This window comes from Urocitellus parryii, chromosome 9 (assembly GCF_045843805.1).
Source record: "Urocitellus parryii isolate mUroPar1 chromosome 9, mUroPar1.hap1, whole genome shotgun sequence".
NCBI lineage: Eukaryota > Metazoa > Chordata > Mammalia > Rodentia > Sciuridae > Urocitellus > Urocitellus parryii.
Genome location: NC_135539.1, coordinates 131,244,958 through 131,261,644, shown reverse-complemented (window position 1 = coordinate 131,261,644; position 16,687 = coordinate 131,244,958). Strand labels below are relative to the sequence as shown.

The following is a 16,687-nucleotide window of genomic DNA, read 5'->3' as shown; positions in this document are numbered from 1 at the left end:
TTTTGGTCTCCCCTCCTCCTCTCCCTCAGCCACTACTTAAAATAATAAAGAATAGTTAACTTGTTTTCAAATGCTTCAAGTCCACTGATGTTTTTGGAACTTGTGGGCTAGTTACCTGTTGACCACCAGCCCAAGTTTCCCTGGGGCACACCAGGAATAGGACTGATGTCCAGGGCTTGCTTAGAGTCCCTACAGGCAAGTGGGTAAGTGTGATTCTCCATTTCTCTTTCTCAGTGCAATCGCTTCCATCCTGAGAGCCTGGCTTGACCAATGTGCTGAAGATTTCCGAGAGCCCCCCCTCTTCCCTTGCTTAAAGAAACTGCTGGATTATCTCAAACGGATGATGCCAGGCTCTGACCCGGAGAGAAGAGCACAAAATCTTCTTGAGCAGTTTCAGAAGCAAGATGTGGAAACTGACAGTGAGTACATGCTGACTGGCCGAGTGGGAAGCCCTGTGACCCTGAAGGACAAGCTGCTGGGAAGTTGGTGGGGGACATCAAATTATTGAAGAGCTCTTACAGAGTCCTTAAGGTCTAGAGCAAAAATAAAGGGGGATTCTCAATACCACCAAGTCTGGCTCCATATTTCATAGATGAAACTGGCTCAGAGAAATTAATTTCCTAGGGTTTTTCCATGGCCAAGAAGAGAGTTTCCTTGAAGATTCTTTGTCTTCCCTTGCCAGTGTGTGCCATGCTGAAATGGAATATGCTTTTTGTTATCTGCCTGCTGGATCCTTCTATCAAATGTAAACTGATCACAGATAACTACTATCCAGCAGTCAAGGGATTAAATCCAGTACCCTCCTGCTGCCACAAAAGCTAGAGAAGGTGTTTCTCCTTCTATTTAAAAAGTGTGTTACCCTATTGTGTCCCCTGATGTGCAGATGACTGTCGCTTAACATCTCTAATGGCTTCATCAGTGGAAGTTTCTGAGGGTGTTTATTCCTATTTGAGGAATTAACCTCCAATTTCCAAGGACAAGGAAGGGCCACTTCTGCAGGTTATGGGGTGCTTAGAACTATTAGGCTTTGAAGAAATTAAGTAAGAGGTTGGAACAGGCTTCAAGGTGATGTTTTATCCCTCCCTCTGGGTGCTGGGTAACGTTTGCTATGGTGGCTGACCCATGTGGAGCTTCTGACAGGCAAATCCCTGAAGCGGAGCCCAATTTCTTCAGTGAGGGAAAGGAAGTGGGTCCTCATCACAGGTGAGGGAAGCAGCTTCAGCTCCAGGGAAAGTACAGTAACCTTAAATTCCACACGGTACCTGATGAAGTTTTTATGTCCCAGGACCAGCAAGGGGGAATGCAATTGCATCATTAGAAGCCAGCTGCCAAAGGCTTTCTATCTCCGATGACTTCATCTGCCGGGAATGCCTGAATACCAGGGGCTCCTCCAGCTGCAACCTAGCTCCCTTCAGGGCCTCCCCACCCGGCTTTGTGCTGAGTGGAAAATGCTGTGTTGGAGCCCAGCCCCCCATCGGGGCTGCCCCTGGCTCCACGCCTAATTGGGGAACCAGTGGGACCAGTCGTTCCTTGTCTCCAGCCCAGGGACTGGAAGACAGAGCTCATTTGGCAGGCCGAGGCAGGGGAGAGGGAGACTGCAAGCAGTCACAAAAGCTTTCAGGCAATCCCCCAAAATGAATCTTTTTCTAAGTTTGGGAAATTTTAATCAAGAAGGCTCTGAACTCTTTTTATTAAGTAGAGGAGTCATTACCGAAAAGCCGTTTTAGGAGCTTGGCTCCCATATGCGTGATTTATCCACTGTCATGCTGGCAAAAGCTACAAGCTTTCCTGTGTTTTTCAAAAGTAATATTATGTGTTAGTTTTTACACACCTCTGGAAGAGAGAGGGAAGCTGCAACAGTGTAGGATGAACTAGGCCCAGAGAGAAGGAACCATAGAATGGTATGTTTGAGGACATTCTAGATGCACCAGATTGTGGCAAGTGTTTGTTGAATGAATGATGAGAAGAAGGTCCAGCCTCAGCACATAGACTTCTTAGCTAATGTGGGCCAGCCTCTGCATTGCTTTACATATATTTGGATATATTTATATAGTAGTTGTCAAGAGGAATGAGATACCTTTTGAACCTTTGGTTGAGATCCCAAATTTCTTATTTCTCCACTTAATGAGAGAGTATTAGAGTTGTAGGCAGGAAAAGTGATATATCAAGGTATCTTAGCTCCTCTAGCTTGTACATTGTTTGTGTCCCAGACTCCAGGGGTAGACAGTGATTCCTGCAACTTTTTCTAGTTATATTTCAACACCATTTCTATCAGGACCTTCAACTCTAGAGTCTGGGACCAATTCTTAAGTCACATCCCTGCCATTAGAGTGGGCAGATACCGTATGGTACCCTGACAAGGAAAGGGCGTAGGATCTACTCTCAGCACCCCTTTTCTCCTAGAAAACAGAAAAAGCCATACCAGCTTGATCCAAGATGTCTAAAATAGCCATTCATTGAATAAAAAAAGAGAAATGGCTTAAAACATATAATCTGGGAAGAGGAGTAACACTAATTTAAATATCTAAATTTCTGCTAAGATATAACCAAATGCAACTAGATGCAACTAGATTTTCTCTACTCCCCCCCCCCAAAAAAAAACAAAACAAAACAAAACAAAAGCAGGTTAAACAGAGAGGAGAGTGAAGAGTGTGAAGGGGAATGAGGCTGGGAAACAACCCAGGGACTGGAGAAAGGTCCCAGGGAAGGGAGGCTGGGATGCAAGTCAAACTTCATCTGGTTCCCATCTTTCCGAGGGAGACTGACGTCCTATTTCAGGTCCTAAGCTCTTCAGTTTATTTGGAGCCTTGGGTAGTGATTTTCTCTCTCTTCTTCAGGCTGTGCCCTATGTAATTTGCTAACTGATGGTCTTATCTATAATAAGGCTCAGGGGAATTTAGGGTAAGTCTGTTGTGTTTCATGTACACTTAGCTTTGGGTGGAAGCTGATAGCAGCTGCGAACATTTTGAGAATACTGAATTCCTCAGGCTTCATGAGCATTTCTGACACCCAACTGGGCCATCCTACTCCCAAAGCCTGGTCTTCCTTCCTGTCCCAGTCCTAAAGGGATCTGCTTCTAAGTGTCCTAAGAACCAAGATTTGTATAACTGGTGAAGGAACTTGCTGGATCAGTGCTGGAGTTGATCAAGAAGTTTGTGGAGCCTGAGATGAAGTTTCCCTCTGAATATGGGCCCAGCTTTGCTTCTCCAGATTCTATGTATCCTGGCCTAGGAATGATTTGTTATAGTGACACCATGAGGCCTCTGAACTTGATAAAGAATCAGAGAACAAGCAGAGTTTGTTCCATTTTGCTCAGATTTTTTGTGCTAACTCTCCTCCCCCTATGGATTTTCAGAACAGACTTACCCTAAATTTTTTGAAGGCCTAACCCTCTTTATCCTAAATGAAAGAAGTCCAGTTTGACTCTATAAGCAAAGTCATATCCAGTGGCACCCATTACTGATTTTGCCCCCATATGTGAACAGATGGGCTTCCCAACATCATCTCCTTCATCTTGGAAGAGGAAGAGGAACTGGAGGGAGGAGGGTCAGCAGAATTCACGAGCTTCTCAGAAGATCTCGTGGCGGAGCAGCTGACCTACATGGATGCAGTACGTCCTCTCTGTGTGTCTCAGATGTGCTTCCACTTAAAACATGGGACAGGGACAGTACTGGTAGCCTGGACAGTCCTTAAGGATAAAGCGGTTGAAGACTTTGAATCCTTGAGAGGCTGTGCCCTGTATATGCAGAGTTAAAATGTGACTTGAATCAATCGTTTGAATAATTCAAACCTGGGCTCTTCTTGCAATCCTGTTTGAGGGTGCATTTTACTTGGAGGTCAAGTCACAGAGGGAAATAAGAATTCTAATCCTAATGAAACATAATCTACCCAATCCATGGGTATTTCTCTCCCTTTAGACTCATAAATATTTCAAGAGCTGAACTGTTTATTTGGAGGATTGTAAAGGGGTCAAAGTACAAGTTAGGATAAAATAAATTCATTGAATCCACATGTGACCATATCTGGCAGCTCATTTCCACGTGTGCTTCCTGTACTTTTGAAGCTTGAATATTTTTGCTACACATTTGCTTACGTCAGTTACATTTCAGAGCTCAGTATTAGCTGGTAAATACCAGTTAAAGAAAAGGGGACTATTAGGAATTATCACAATGGTTTTAGCTCTTCTGTACTTACTTTTGAGAAGATAATATATAAATTGGCAAAAAGTTTCCATTTAATGAACATGCAAATAAGGTATCAGAGGTAAATCAGATAGTCTATAATAAGTAAATTCTGGTGTTCGCTCTCTCATGCAAACTTCTAAACATTTTATATTGAATTGTTGCACAAATAAGAATCTGATTTGTTCAACAAAATTTTTTTTTTTGTTTGCACAACTGATAGCAGGAAAAAATGGAAAACTTCATCATCTTGGTTATTACTTTCAGGAAAAGGCCTGAAAACTAGGCTTTCCATTTCTCTTTCTTCCTTTCACTGTGTAGGGTTAAATAGTTTTCCCTGTTAAAACAGGGAAAATTCTTAGTTTCTTTATTTTAAAGAATTTGAAATGGTGACATTGACAGATGTGGCACATGCTGTACTTCTGTGGATCACTTTTCAGGTTCAGATGTTCAGTGAGCATTGTAGACAGTTCATGATCAGAGTGCCCAGAATACACCATGGTTAGGATTTTGAGGTTAAAATAACCTGAACCACTTTTTTTTCTTTTCTTTCTTTTTTTTTTTTTTTTTTGATCAGTAGCATAGATCTTAACTTGACTTTCCTTGTAAGACAGATAAGTCAAAATGTTTTTGGTGTTTTAAAGTATCTTTTGGTCATTGTGTTCTATTTGCTCACTTGAGCAGATTTAAAAAGATCATGTAGACTTATCTGACTCATTACATATATTAATTATTTACTTTTGTCTATTAAAATGGACACCATGAGGCAATTCAAGTAGAAAAAATTTATTTTATTTGTCCGCCCAGGAATACCAATTTACAGATGACTCAGGTGATGTGCTTTGCTGTATGAAATGCCTCTGCTGTCCTTAATGTCAATCCCTCTTTTGTTCCAGCAACTATTCAAGAGAGTAGTGCCTCACCACTGCCTGGGCTGCATTTGGTCTCAAAGGGATAAGAAGGAAAACAAACATTTGGCTCCTACGATCCGTGCTACCATCTCTCAGTTTAATACCCTCACCAAATGTGTTGTCAGCACCATCCTTGGGGGCAAAGAACTCAAAACCCAGCAGAGAGCCAAAATCATCGAGAAGTGGATTAACATTGCTCATGTAATTGTTTTATTAAAAATATTCTTTGTGTGGTAGACACTGGACACTCTTCCATGGCTCTGTCCAGATGGTGTAGCCATGTCACTGCCTGTACCTTAAGGTTCATTGGGTTTCCATTGTTACTGTTGCTATTCCAAAGTAAGAAAGTGTTTCTTCTTACCTTGGGGGCTGATCTTATTTTCCCTCTTGAAGTAATCAGTTGGTCTCCTACTTTCTTGTTTCTACTCCTGACCTCACAGTGCTGCTTCCCTGGGGCAAGACATTCTGTCTGCTTCTTCCTTTCTATGCACCACAGTCTGAGTATCTCTGGGTCTCTGCACTGTGTTTGGTTGATATAACCCCTAGTTTCTGTTAAACAGATCAGTCTTCATCCCAGTACCTGAAAGTGTTGCCTGTTCTGTAGATTTGAAGAGCTGTTGCCTCCCCACAATCCTGAATCTCTTTCCTGAAGGACTGAGACCTTTATACACAACTCACAGTCTGGGGCCTACCTGAGGCCCTTTCAACTTCAACCTCAAGTTGGAAGGGAGCAGAACATTCCTAGGCCTGAACTGCATCCTGCTGAGTGTCAGAGTCCAAGCTCTTGGGTCAACTGCTTACGTGCTACGTGACCTTCACTTATCAGCCTCTTGTGTTATGACTGAGAAAACGACTGTATTTAGTTGCCCATATACTTTGTGAGCTCTTAATATGCATATGCTACAATATTATGTACTTTAGGGACACAACAGGATAGAATATAAGTGATTTAGTGCTATGGGGGCAAGGGCTTACTGGAATTCACCTCAGCCTGGGCAGTAGAGGATTCAGCCATCTAAGAGCTGTTAACATGGAGGAGGAGAAATCCCTCCAGATTAGGGTATTGAAGGAGGGCTTCATGGATGAGGTATGATGTTTGAATTTAGCTTTGAATACTAGGATTTTTGGTATTTAAAGATTTTTAATTTTTTTCTAGACTGAAGAAATCATTTATAAGCAAAAAAATGATTTTGAAAAATTAATTTTTATGTAGATACCCTAAAGTTTGTATTCTGGACTCTATGGGTCAACCCTCAACCAAAACACATTTTGTTTATACCTCTTTGGATATATTTTTCATTAAGCCCCTGTCTGTGGGGCATAAAGCCTAAGTCTTTAACATTCTTTTTTGTTGTTCTTGATTAAAAAGCAAGGACATAATTGTGCCAGAGACTTGGCCTTGTTTTGAGTCTTTAGGTGGTTTACTATTACAGACTTTTTAGCATATGAAAAAAGTGAATAAAAAACAATATAAGTTGCAACTTAAATTTCTCGTATTCAAAATTGAGCTTATTTCTCAGCAGACAACTACAAAAGATGTTGTTCTGATGGAATATGATATTAGCATGGAATTTCTCTTTCTTCAAATGATAAGAAAATTTTTTTTCCCCATAAATGCCACAGCATTTATAGTGCTCTACATGTCTCAAAAGCCAATGGACAACTGGGTGGGGTAGCATATGCCTGTAATATCCCAGCAGCTCGGGAGGCTGAGGCATGAGGATCCCAAGTTCAAAGTCAGCCTTAGCAATGGCAAGGTGCTAAGCAACTCAGGGGACCCTGTCTCTAAATAAAATACAAAATAGGGCTGGGGATGTGGCTCAATGATTGAGTGCCCCTGGGTTTAATCCCTGGTACAAAAAAAAAAAAAAAAAAAAAAGCCAATGGCATATTTACCCACAACCTTCAACCAATTAGAAAGTCTAGAGCAAAAATGTAGCTTCTATGTGTATGGCATAGTATGGATCAAATAATGCCTTTTGGTCTAAGTTAAATGTAAGTTGTGCATTTGTATGATAATAAGAAATGCAGTTTGAAAATTTGAATTATATCCCAGGTCTCATAGCATAGGAAAAAGAGTCAAGATTCCTTCCTTACCTTTGATGATACATTTTTCTAGCGTTGAGTATGTTGTATCTTGAAATTGTGTAGCTTAACTTAATGAAATAATGAAACTTGCTGGCAGTTTCCTGCCAAGATTTATTTTACTTTTCCTGCATTTGTCACAGTTGATTTCTACTGAAAAGATGTTTGAGAAAATGATAATAATTTTACATGCAGAAAATATTTCTGACCTAATCTGAGTATTGTCTTGGACTGGTCTTTAATGCTGCAGTTTTATTTCCATGTCTTGTCTTCTGAAAATGCCTCCTTTTCTAGAAATGGGACCAGATGCCTTTTGTACTACTTTAAACCCTCCATTTTAACCTCTTTGGAAATAATATGTTCCATATGCTTATTACAATTTGCATGATGTTTCTGTGCCTGCGTTCCTTTATTTATTGCAAGTTTCCTGATTTTTAGAACGTAACTTTTGGGTTCTGAACCTTTGTTGAACTGTGCTCTCACTGGATTGGTTTCCATACTGCTAATTTAGAGCTAGCTAGCTTGTTTGCTTGCTTGCTGTCTCTCTTTTTCTCTCTTTCTTTCTGTAGGGTGGGAGATATTGAGGCATTTAAAATAGGTGGGCATGACTTTTATAAGACACATTAACATCTACTCTAAAGAAAATGTTTGAGGGCTGTTTGGCATGGTTTCTAGGAGCCAGGTTTTGGCATGATAAATTAGAGAATGCTGTTTATCCTTCATAGTCAGGATGCACACAGTCTTTTATGAATTGATCCTTAAGGAGATTTGCATTGTGCTCCCAACCACTCTGGGACCTCTTGTCCCGTATGTTCTGCACAAAGCTGAACGCACACAACGTGCTCCATAGAAAATGGCAGTCGTCTTGCACTCCCATGTGCCTGTATCTAAAGCATCTCCTTTGACATAGGTATGGCCCACTCCCGATGTCACCAGCTTCCCCATGGCAACCAACAACAGGGACCCTGTCCCAGGCTGTTTTTCTGTCCTTGCTGTTCATTCAGCAGGCTTGACTCCAAGTTCACCGGCTGCTGATGTTATCTGCATGGTCCTCATGGCTGCTTAAACAGACAGCCCTTCTCCTTACCCAGAAAATGACATCTAGAATGTTCCCTGTTCTTTTGCTGTTTTGTTTTAAAACACTGCCAAAACGAATCTCATTTTAAAAGACCAAGTTATTTTGGAAGCACTGAAGTACCAAGGTGTTTCTGAATGTTTGTGACTGTGGGACAAGCCAATTTGAAACCAAATGAATGTGTATAAAAATATTCCCCCTTGGCTAAGAGCATAAAAGCCAAAGTTCAACTCGTGGTGAATTTTTATTGCCAAGTTATATACACCTCTCAGGACAAGGGTTGCTCATGAGATGTTTGATACCATCTGAACTCCGAGTGGTTGCTGCCAGTTCACTCTATGGGTCCAAAGGCTACAGTGGTGTTTCATATGTGTTTTCATATGTGTGTGCTTTTAGCAGAAGAAAAAGTTGCTTTCTCTAGCACAGTTCTGTAGGCCCACCACCATTTGTGTTTTTACTGGGAAAGCTGGAAGCTATAAAATTGTAACAACAAGGCAAAAATATATTAAAGGGAGAAAAACAAGCATACGGTGCCAAAATCTATAAAGTGTTTCGGTGACTGGGGTGGGAGGAAGGAGCCACTTTTTGATGTTCAGTATTTATACAGCTGCCTGTTTAGTGGTAAGAATTCATAGCAGCTGTGATACCTCTAAAACAGGAAACCACCAACTCACTGGAATATTGATATTTAAATGCCTTTATGTCTCCATCACTCCCCGTACAGGAATGTAGAATCCTGAAGAATTTTTCCTCCTTGAGGGCTATCGTTTCAGCATTGCAGTCTAATTCCATCTACCGGTTGAAGAAGACTTGGGCTGCTGTCCCAAAGTAAGTCCCCAAGGCTCTGCTCTTCTTTTCTTTGGCGTGATTAGTTGCTGCAGGAGTGCCACGGGCCTTCACCTTCCAAGCTCATATGATATGAGGAGAGGTTCATATTTGAACTCCTCCGTGTGTTCCAGGCAGTGTGCATTTTACTCATAATTATTAGTGAGTTTTGAGGCAGGGCTGCTGCGGGAATCAAACTCATTCTCAAAGTGTGCCAAAGCCAAGATTCTTGGCTGTGGGGCTGATTTGAAGGATGTGCTTATTATCTGCATTTTTAGGGATCGGGTTGTAGAGTGATGAAGTTACAGCAATTTGCCATGACTTCTGGTTATTTTTCAGCCTCGTTCTAAAGCCCTGAGCTATTCCAGAATGTGAGGGATAGCATGTGCAGCTAGGGCATTCATTCTTGATGGTCAGGAGGAAACCCTTCCTGGGTACCTAATGGAAGTTATTAACTGGCCATGTTCTTTGTTGTTTTTCTTTCACATTTCTTTGTGCAGCCTTTGAAACAATTGACAGTGTTATTCCTTTATTATTTTACTCTTACCATCTTCTATTTCCAGAACTTTGCTGGAAGACCAGAGGACTTTATGTAAAGGCGAGAAGGTGGGGGTGGGCCATTCTGGTTTCAGACTTAGAGCCTGGGGGTTCTGTCTTGGGTACCAGCCAGGTCAGCTACACTCAAATCTTCCCAAGTTTGAACTAATCGGCCTGTCACACTATATCAGAGAAGAATGAGTAAATGCTTTATAGTCTAGCCGGATAGTCAGTGTTGGTCAGGAGGGGCAGCCCTGGCTCGGGAGCCAGCTGCCCTGGGAGTGTAATAGATTTGTTTCAGAGTGGACGGCCCAGGTCAGTTTCATTAGTTCAGTCAGAGCTGATTAAGCCCTTGGGGACTGACACCGTTCAAACTTGCAAGAGATCCCCATGAGCAAGACAGAATTTTATAAATTTATGCTGGAAAATAGTACCAGGGTACTCACACTTACTGATAAGCTCATGTTTTCATTCAGGGGATAGTCTACTTGGGAGAAGCTGGCATTGTTTATAGTTCTTTGATTGATAAAAGGAGAAAAATAAAATGGATGATCTTAATGCTTCACCCTACAGAGCTGTGGAAGCTATTGCAACTTGGACTCCAAAGCTAGAGTGTTGTTTATAACACCATCATCAGGAGACAGATGGGCAGACAGGCAAGCATTTCAAAGTCCAGTGGAGAGTTCTTGATTACCAACTCTTTTCTTGGGTTCTTTCTCTTCTTCATTATTTAATGAAGATGACTCTGTGTGAAAGATTAGTTGATTGATTTTCCTCTGCACATGTATCTCAGGAAAAGTATGGGTTGTGTGGAATCACTAGCTGGTAGTACCTGGTGAAATAGGACCAGAATCTGCAGCTTACAATGCCCTCATCCTTACACCCGCTGTAATCACTGCCTCCCACCCACCTGTGGCATCAAAAACAAAGGGGTTCTTGGGTGTTAACACGCAGCCTTCTCTAATTGCAGTGATAGGTAACCCTGTGCGTTTTTGGTGGTTGACTAATAGGACACTATGGAAAGTCACCTAGTCAGCCTAAGATTCATTCTACAGAAAATTTGAGGTTAATAAACAAGTAAAAACAATAGTGGGCTTGGATCTTAGTCTCCGTGGTAGCCAGATGGGAAGGCCCATTCTTCCAGCTGGCTTTTTAAACTATTCTTCAAAAACAAACAATGAAAAATCTTCAAAGCTGAATTCTGTTCTACATGTCTGGTTTGTTTCCTGGTTGGATGGTTGGTGGATGTGGTAGCAGGAATGCTGGAGTGTCAGGCTTCCTCAGAGAAGACCCTTCCACATCAGTTTTGCATGCTGTCCCTTGCTGAATTCATGGAACAGGGTCAAGATTTCTTACTTGGTTGTAACTTTGCCTCTAGACCTTCATATTTCTAGCCTTCCATAGACAGAGGATATTTATTTCTCTTTATTTAGGGCCACATGTAGTTAAGTTCTTAACTATTGTCTCAAAATATATATACCTTTTAATAGTTTCCACTATTATAAGAGTGATATTATACTTCTTGTAATAAAAAAAATGAGTTCTTAATAATGGCTTTTTCATGATAATGAAAATGTTGCAGGTATAAAACATTTTATAACCATCCCCTGCCTTCAGAATTATCCACTCAGTCCCCCTGGAGGGGTGTGGGGAGATGAGCAGGAGGCCTGTGGAGGTGCATGTACAGGGCAGGAGGCAAGGGCAGGCAGGTGCTTTGCTTGTGTCGCCCACTTACCTTCACAGCTGCCTATAATGGGTGGGAGTATTTCCATTGTACCCATAAGAAAACTGGAGCTCAGCAACCTGTCCAGGATCACTCAGGAAGTAACACCAGAGTTGAGATCTGAAGCTATATCCCCTCCCTACCTGCAGAGCCCATCATGACCCCCAACCCAATTCTATTCTGACTAGGAGCAAGAACACTGGCCTATGACTCTGAACATTCAGATTGTGTCCGTTTAACTTCCAAGTGACTAGTGGAAACTTGGGCGAACCTCCGGCCATGACATCTTCCTATTTAAAATAAGGGGCTTGGCCACGATTGTGCCTCAGGTCCCTGTGGACTTAACTGAAGTGAATGTGTCTCAGTTGAATAACTTGATGTCCCAGTCAAACAATCTTTTTTTTTATAATTCTAACCTTATGGTTAGAAAATATCCCTCACTTCACACAGGTAGCCACATTCATCTTAGAATATAAAAGCCACCTTGCATGAAAAAGTTATTGGCTTCATTTGTGTTCACATTACTCACTGATATTGAGATCGAAACAGTCTTCCATAGCTGTAGGTGCTGAGGACAGTTAGGCCAAAGGTGCTGGGTTTTTAACTCTTTTTTCATTGTTAATATTTTGGGTTTTTAACTCTTTTTTCATTGTTAATATTTTCTTAATCTCTCTTCATAGGGACCGAATGCTGATGTTTGAAGAACTTTCAGATATCTTCTCAGACCATAATAACCATTTGACCAGCCGGGAACTACTGATGAAGGTGAGACTTGTGGTGAGGGCTGGGTAGCACTATTGGAAGTTCTGAATCTCTCCAAGGGAAGAGGAGTTTGGGGCACCTTGAGTTCTTTCAGTACAATAAGAAAGTAGAATTTTTGTGTTCTATGCGTAATCTAGGCAACTTGTGGCTGAGAAAATTCAAAGCCCAGTTGAACTCTCTCCTTCTACCTCCTTAGTCTCCTTGTTCTAAACTAGATTGTGAAACTCGAGTTTTTTTTTATGAACATATATGTGCCTCTTTATAGATGTGCGGCTGCTCTGCAGCTGTCAAATGCTGATGATCAGGTGGGTAAGAAGCCCTGGACTATTTCTTCTCAGTAAAATATTTCCTACAATGACAGAGGCCAAGCCTGCAATTCTACATCCTTTATTTGGACCAAAGTGCATAGTCTCTCATCAGCAATATTTATTGAACACCAGTGAGTGGTGGCTTCTAAACAGCATGCTAGGCAAAAGTATACTTGGATCATTTTATTACTTCAGAAATGAGTTCAGTGTCTAACATTTGTGAAGTATTGAATCTTCCTCTAGAAATATGAAGATGACTTACAGACCCTGTTTCCAGAAGTTCACCTAGAGTTGATTGCAGTTGACAACTTGTGAATAATCATCAGAGGGCAGTGAACCCAGGCCAGATATTATCTTTATAGTCCTTCTATAAGTAGATTTTGTCATCTTCATTTTAAAGATAGACAAGACTTAGATAAGGAAGTAGCATGTCCTAAGGCACACACCTGCTAGATGATAGAGCTGTTAGCCAGCTGTTTATCACTATGATAAAATACCTGAGAAAATCAAATAAGAGGAAAAAAAGATTTGTTTGGTTTATGGTTTCAGTCTTTGGTTGGCTGGCTTCATTGCTATTGGGTCCATGGTGAGGCAGAGCATCATGGTAGAGAGGGTGTGGTGGAAAAGAGCTGCTCATCCCTCTCTGCTGGGAGGCAGAGAGGAAAAAAGGTGGGGCAGTCAGGGACAAGATACAGTCCCTAAGGACATGACCCCAAGAAGTCATTTTGTTCAACTAGGTCCCACCTCCTACCATTTCCTCCACTTCCCAGTTGTCCATTCATCTATGAATCCTTCAATGGATTAATCCATCCATGAGGTTAGAGCCCTCATTGTACAAGCATTTCCCAGAAGCCCCACCTCTGAACATTGCTGCATTGGAAACCAAGCCCTCAATATATGAGCCTTTGGGGGACATTCCAGATCCAAACTATAACCAGAAAAAATGTGAGTGCAATCTGGTGAGACTCTAAAATCTGTGCATTTCTTATTTAGGCATAAAGCTATTTTGTCTGCCCCTTTGAGATCAGAGGACAGTGTAGGTCAGGTTCAGCTTCATAGAGGAGGTAAATCACTAATTCAGCAAGTATTAATGAACACTCATTATGTGCTATGTATTAAAGATGCAATCATATTGATCTCCAAATCTCTGATCTTAAGAGGATTGCAGTCTCATGGAGAGGTAGGATGGAAACAATTATAAAATTATATCATATGTCCTACTCTAGGGGGAATCCCTGAACTGGGCTATTAGAAGATGTGGTAATCGTCTGTAGTCTGCTTTTCTAAATTTCTACTGGGTCTGTTGACCTTGCAGAATTGGTTTGAAGATTATTACAATAAAATATGTGGAAGCACTATGCAAATGTATGCCATTTCTAGTGTTTGGTAAGCAGTGTACATTTAAAACCAAAGTGTCCATAACAAGTGAAAGTGCATAAAGTTTAAACCCACAAATTTGAGCTTAGGGAGGACACTGGAATGAGAATGAAAGTCAGGTAGAGGTGGGGTTACTAAGAAAAGGCATCCAGTTGAATGCCAGCTAAAGCTCATAGGTTAGTCATTCCTGTAAAGGCACATGTCATGGTCTTCATGATTCTTCTCCTGAGTCCTACATCCTGTCTTGGTATGAACTTCTTGACACCCTCAGGTCTGATTAAGAACCCCCTGCCAATGTGTTCTAGAAGAAGCCCATTATTTCTCTGTTCTGGCACTTATAACATGCTCTATTAGAGATGTCTATGGATTTACCCTGTCTTTATACTGACCTGTAAGCTCTTCTAGGCAGGGACCAGATCCCTAATGCCCGATGCAATGCCTGGCACATAGTATATGTTCAGAAACTATTGTTGGACTGCAGGAATTGATGGGTCCTGTCATTCATACGACTTTAACAATGTGTCCACCTTTAGGCCTTCTTGGAGTAGATAACATGAGCAGGGAAGTTTTTGCTGGTGTCTGACCTTGCATTTGAACTACCCGACTAACTGCACATTCAACAATTGCTGAGATTGTATTACTCCCTGCTTCATATCCCTCCGGACTTGCAGACTTTAAATGGAAACCCATCTGTCTGGAAGGAGATGGCTTAGTGGTCTCCCTATCCATAATACAAAGCTAGACTAACTGGAGCCACACATTCAAATCCCAATAGACCTGAGTCGTCCTTCCAAGGTAGATAAATTGGACATTGTGCAGCTCATTACCTAGTGTCAGTCTTCTGGCTGAAACCTTAGAAGCAATGCTATCTCTAGACATTAAAGATCCCATAAACCTTTCTTTAGTGTAGAAGTTTACCTTGGTACTCTAAGTTAAATTTCTTATGTATGGCTTGAATCCCAAAGAAATGAAAAACTTGGCTGTGAATTCATGTGGTCTGTGCATTATCATGTGGTTTATGGAATGCTTTAGGCAGGCTATATATATGTATATGTTATGTAGGTCCCTTTCCTGTCATCTTTGTTGATCATTCTTCATATGAAGTGTGTAATTCTGGGTGTGAATTCTCAACACAATTATAAAAAATGAAATCAAGGTACTTAGGTTCTCAAAAGAATCAATGTGAAAAACTCCTGGGCTCTGTTTCTGATATGTTACTCCTGGGCTTGTACTGATTTATAGTTTGGTAACCTTAGTTGTAAATGACTTGTCTTCTACTTCTGGGTAAATGTCATATTCAACTTCTATAATATTATGATCCAGGCAACATAAAGAAAAAAATCCTTGGTTTTTCTTTTAAAAATATTAGAGAAAATGCTTCTATTTCTTCTCAATGATTATCTTCAACTTGTAATATCCTTATGATTTCTGAAACTTAGATAATTCTAAGCAGTGAATCTTAGAGGCCACAGATTTCAAAACAACAGGAAAGCAAACTATCACCATATCTTCTTGTGATTCTCCCTGGTCAAATTAATGTAACAACTTCTAGAAAGCCCTAGAAATTAGACTCTGGTGGAGATGTATGTTTAGTGAAGCTCCATAACATGTTACCTTCAAAGCTGGAGCAGGAGACTGTTGGAACTGTGAAGACCTATATCAATAAAAATCACCAGCAGCTTCTGAACTTTTAATTTAACCAACATTTATTGAAAGGGACCCAGTATTTTGTAGATGAGGTCCTTTTAGACCTATTAAAGAGTCCCTCTGAGGCCCAGAACAGTATGGTGAAGGCATTGGGCTCTGCGAAAGAGCTAGAGAAAAGGTCAGAGTCAAGGGAGAAATTTGCACTAGACAAAAGCTAAGAGGACAGAGATGGAAAGAGAAGAGAAAGGAAAGGAGTGGGACTTGGGTGGAGGGAAAGGGAAGGATTTGGAATTCATCCACACACAGGTGGTGATTAGCATCATGGGATTGGATTGCATTTACAAGGATGTGAGTATATCGAAAAGCATGAAGATGACTTGGGCAGAAGAAGAGTCACTTAAGAGAGGCAGGAGGAAAGAACCAGAGTGACGCCATCACAACAATCCATGAAAAGTTTCAAGAAGGCTCAAGGGATGGCGTTGTGAGGCAGTGCAGAGTAGGAGATTGGGGCCAAGGAAGGAAAGAAACTAGAACCTTTTTGGTTGTGGCAGAGAGTGGGTTTTCGTTTGACACCTCATTTGGAAGAACTGGCATTAGTGAGTCTTTTTAAAAGTGCTGCAGCCAAGGATGGAATCTCACTCTCATGAAACGTTGAAGGCATGGAATCAACAAGGCTTCTATTCCCCATTTCAGGGCTTTCTGCCTCCTACTAATGAGGAGGGAGGTGTGGTCCTCAGTGTTCTCTAAGATCCCTTTCACCTGTGTTATTCTGTGATTCTTAGGAGCTTTTTAACTTTTCAGAAATCCTTAGAAAGAAGTTCAATTCATGCAAGCAAGAATTTGAGAGGACTCAGAATCACCTAGCATAGGAAGTGGCACATATTAGGCTATCATCATGAATCCCCAGGGGGATCATTAAATGGTAGCTGTCCTTATTATCATTTGTGATAGGGAAAACTGAAACAGGTAATGAGTCACAGTGGGTTCCAACCCTGGTGGTGTACTGGGGACCTCAGTTAAGACTGGTTAATAATAGACTATGTCTGTGCCTTACCACCATCAGCAAGACCATGTTACTGGAAAATAGCCCTCTTCTAGTTGTACAGTAGTGAGAGTCACATGCTAAGGTAATATAATAAAACCAGGAAAAACTGACTAAGGAGAAACTAATGTAGAGGTTGTACACTACTGAATTGTGAAATTTGCCTCCCATTCATGCAGTTTCTGGAAAACGAGAACTTAACAAGACCCTGAAA

The 16,687-nt window shown here is 41.2% G+C and overlaps 1 protein-coding gene across 2 annotated transcripts in view; it reads left to right on the top strand.

Moving 5' to 3' along the window:
• Rgl1 (ral guanine nucleotide dissociation stimulator like 1) overlaps positions 1-16,687 on the top strand; it is a 145,761-nt gene that overhangs the window by 104,126 nt on the left and 24,948 nt on the right. For both annotated transcript variants that reach the window (XM_026392845.2, XM_026392846.2), the window contains exons 5-9: positions 235-419; positions 3,486-3,610; positions 5,078-5,293; positions 8,977-9,080; positions 12,018-12,102. In XM_026392845.2, the coding sequence (XP_026248630.2) occupies positions 235-419; positions 3,486-3,610; positions 5,078-5,293; positions 8,977-9,080; positions 12,018-12,102 (715 nt within the window). The remainder of the gene's footprint in view (positions 1-234; positions 420-3,485; positions 3,611-5,077; positions 5,294-8,976; positions 9,081-12,017; positions 12,103-16,687) is intronic.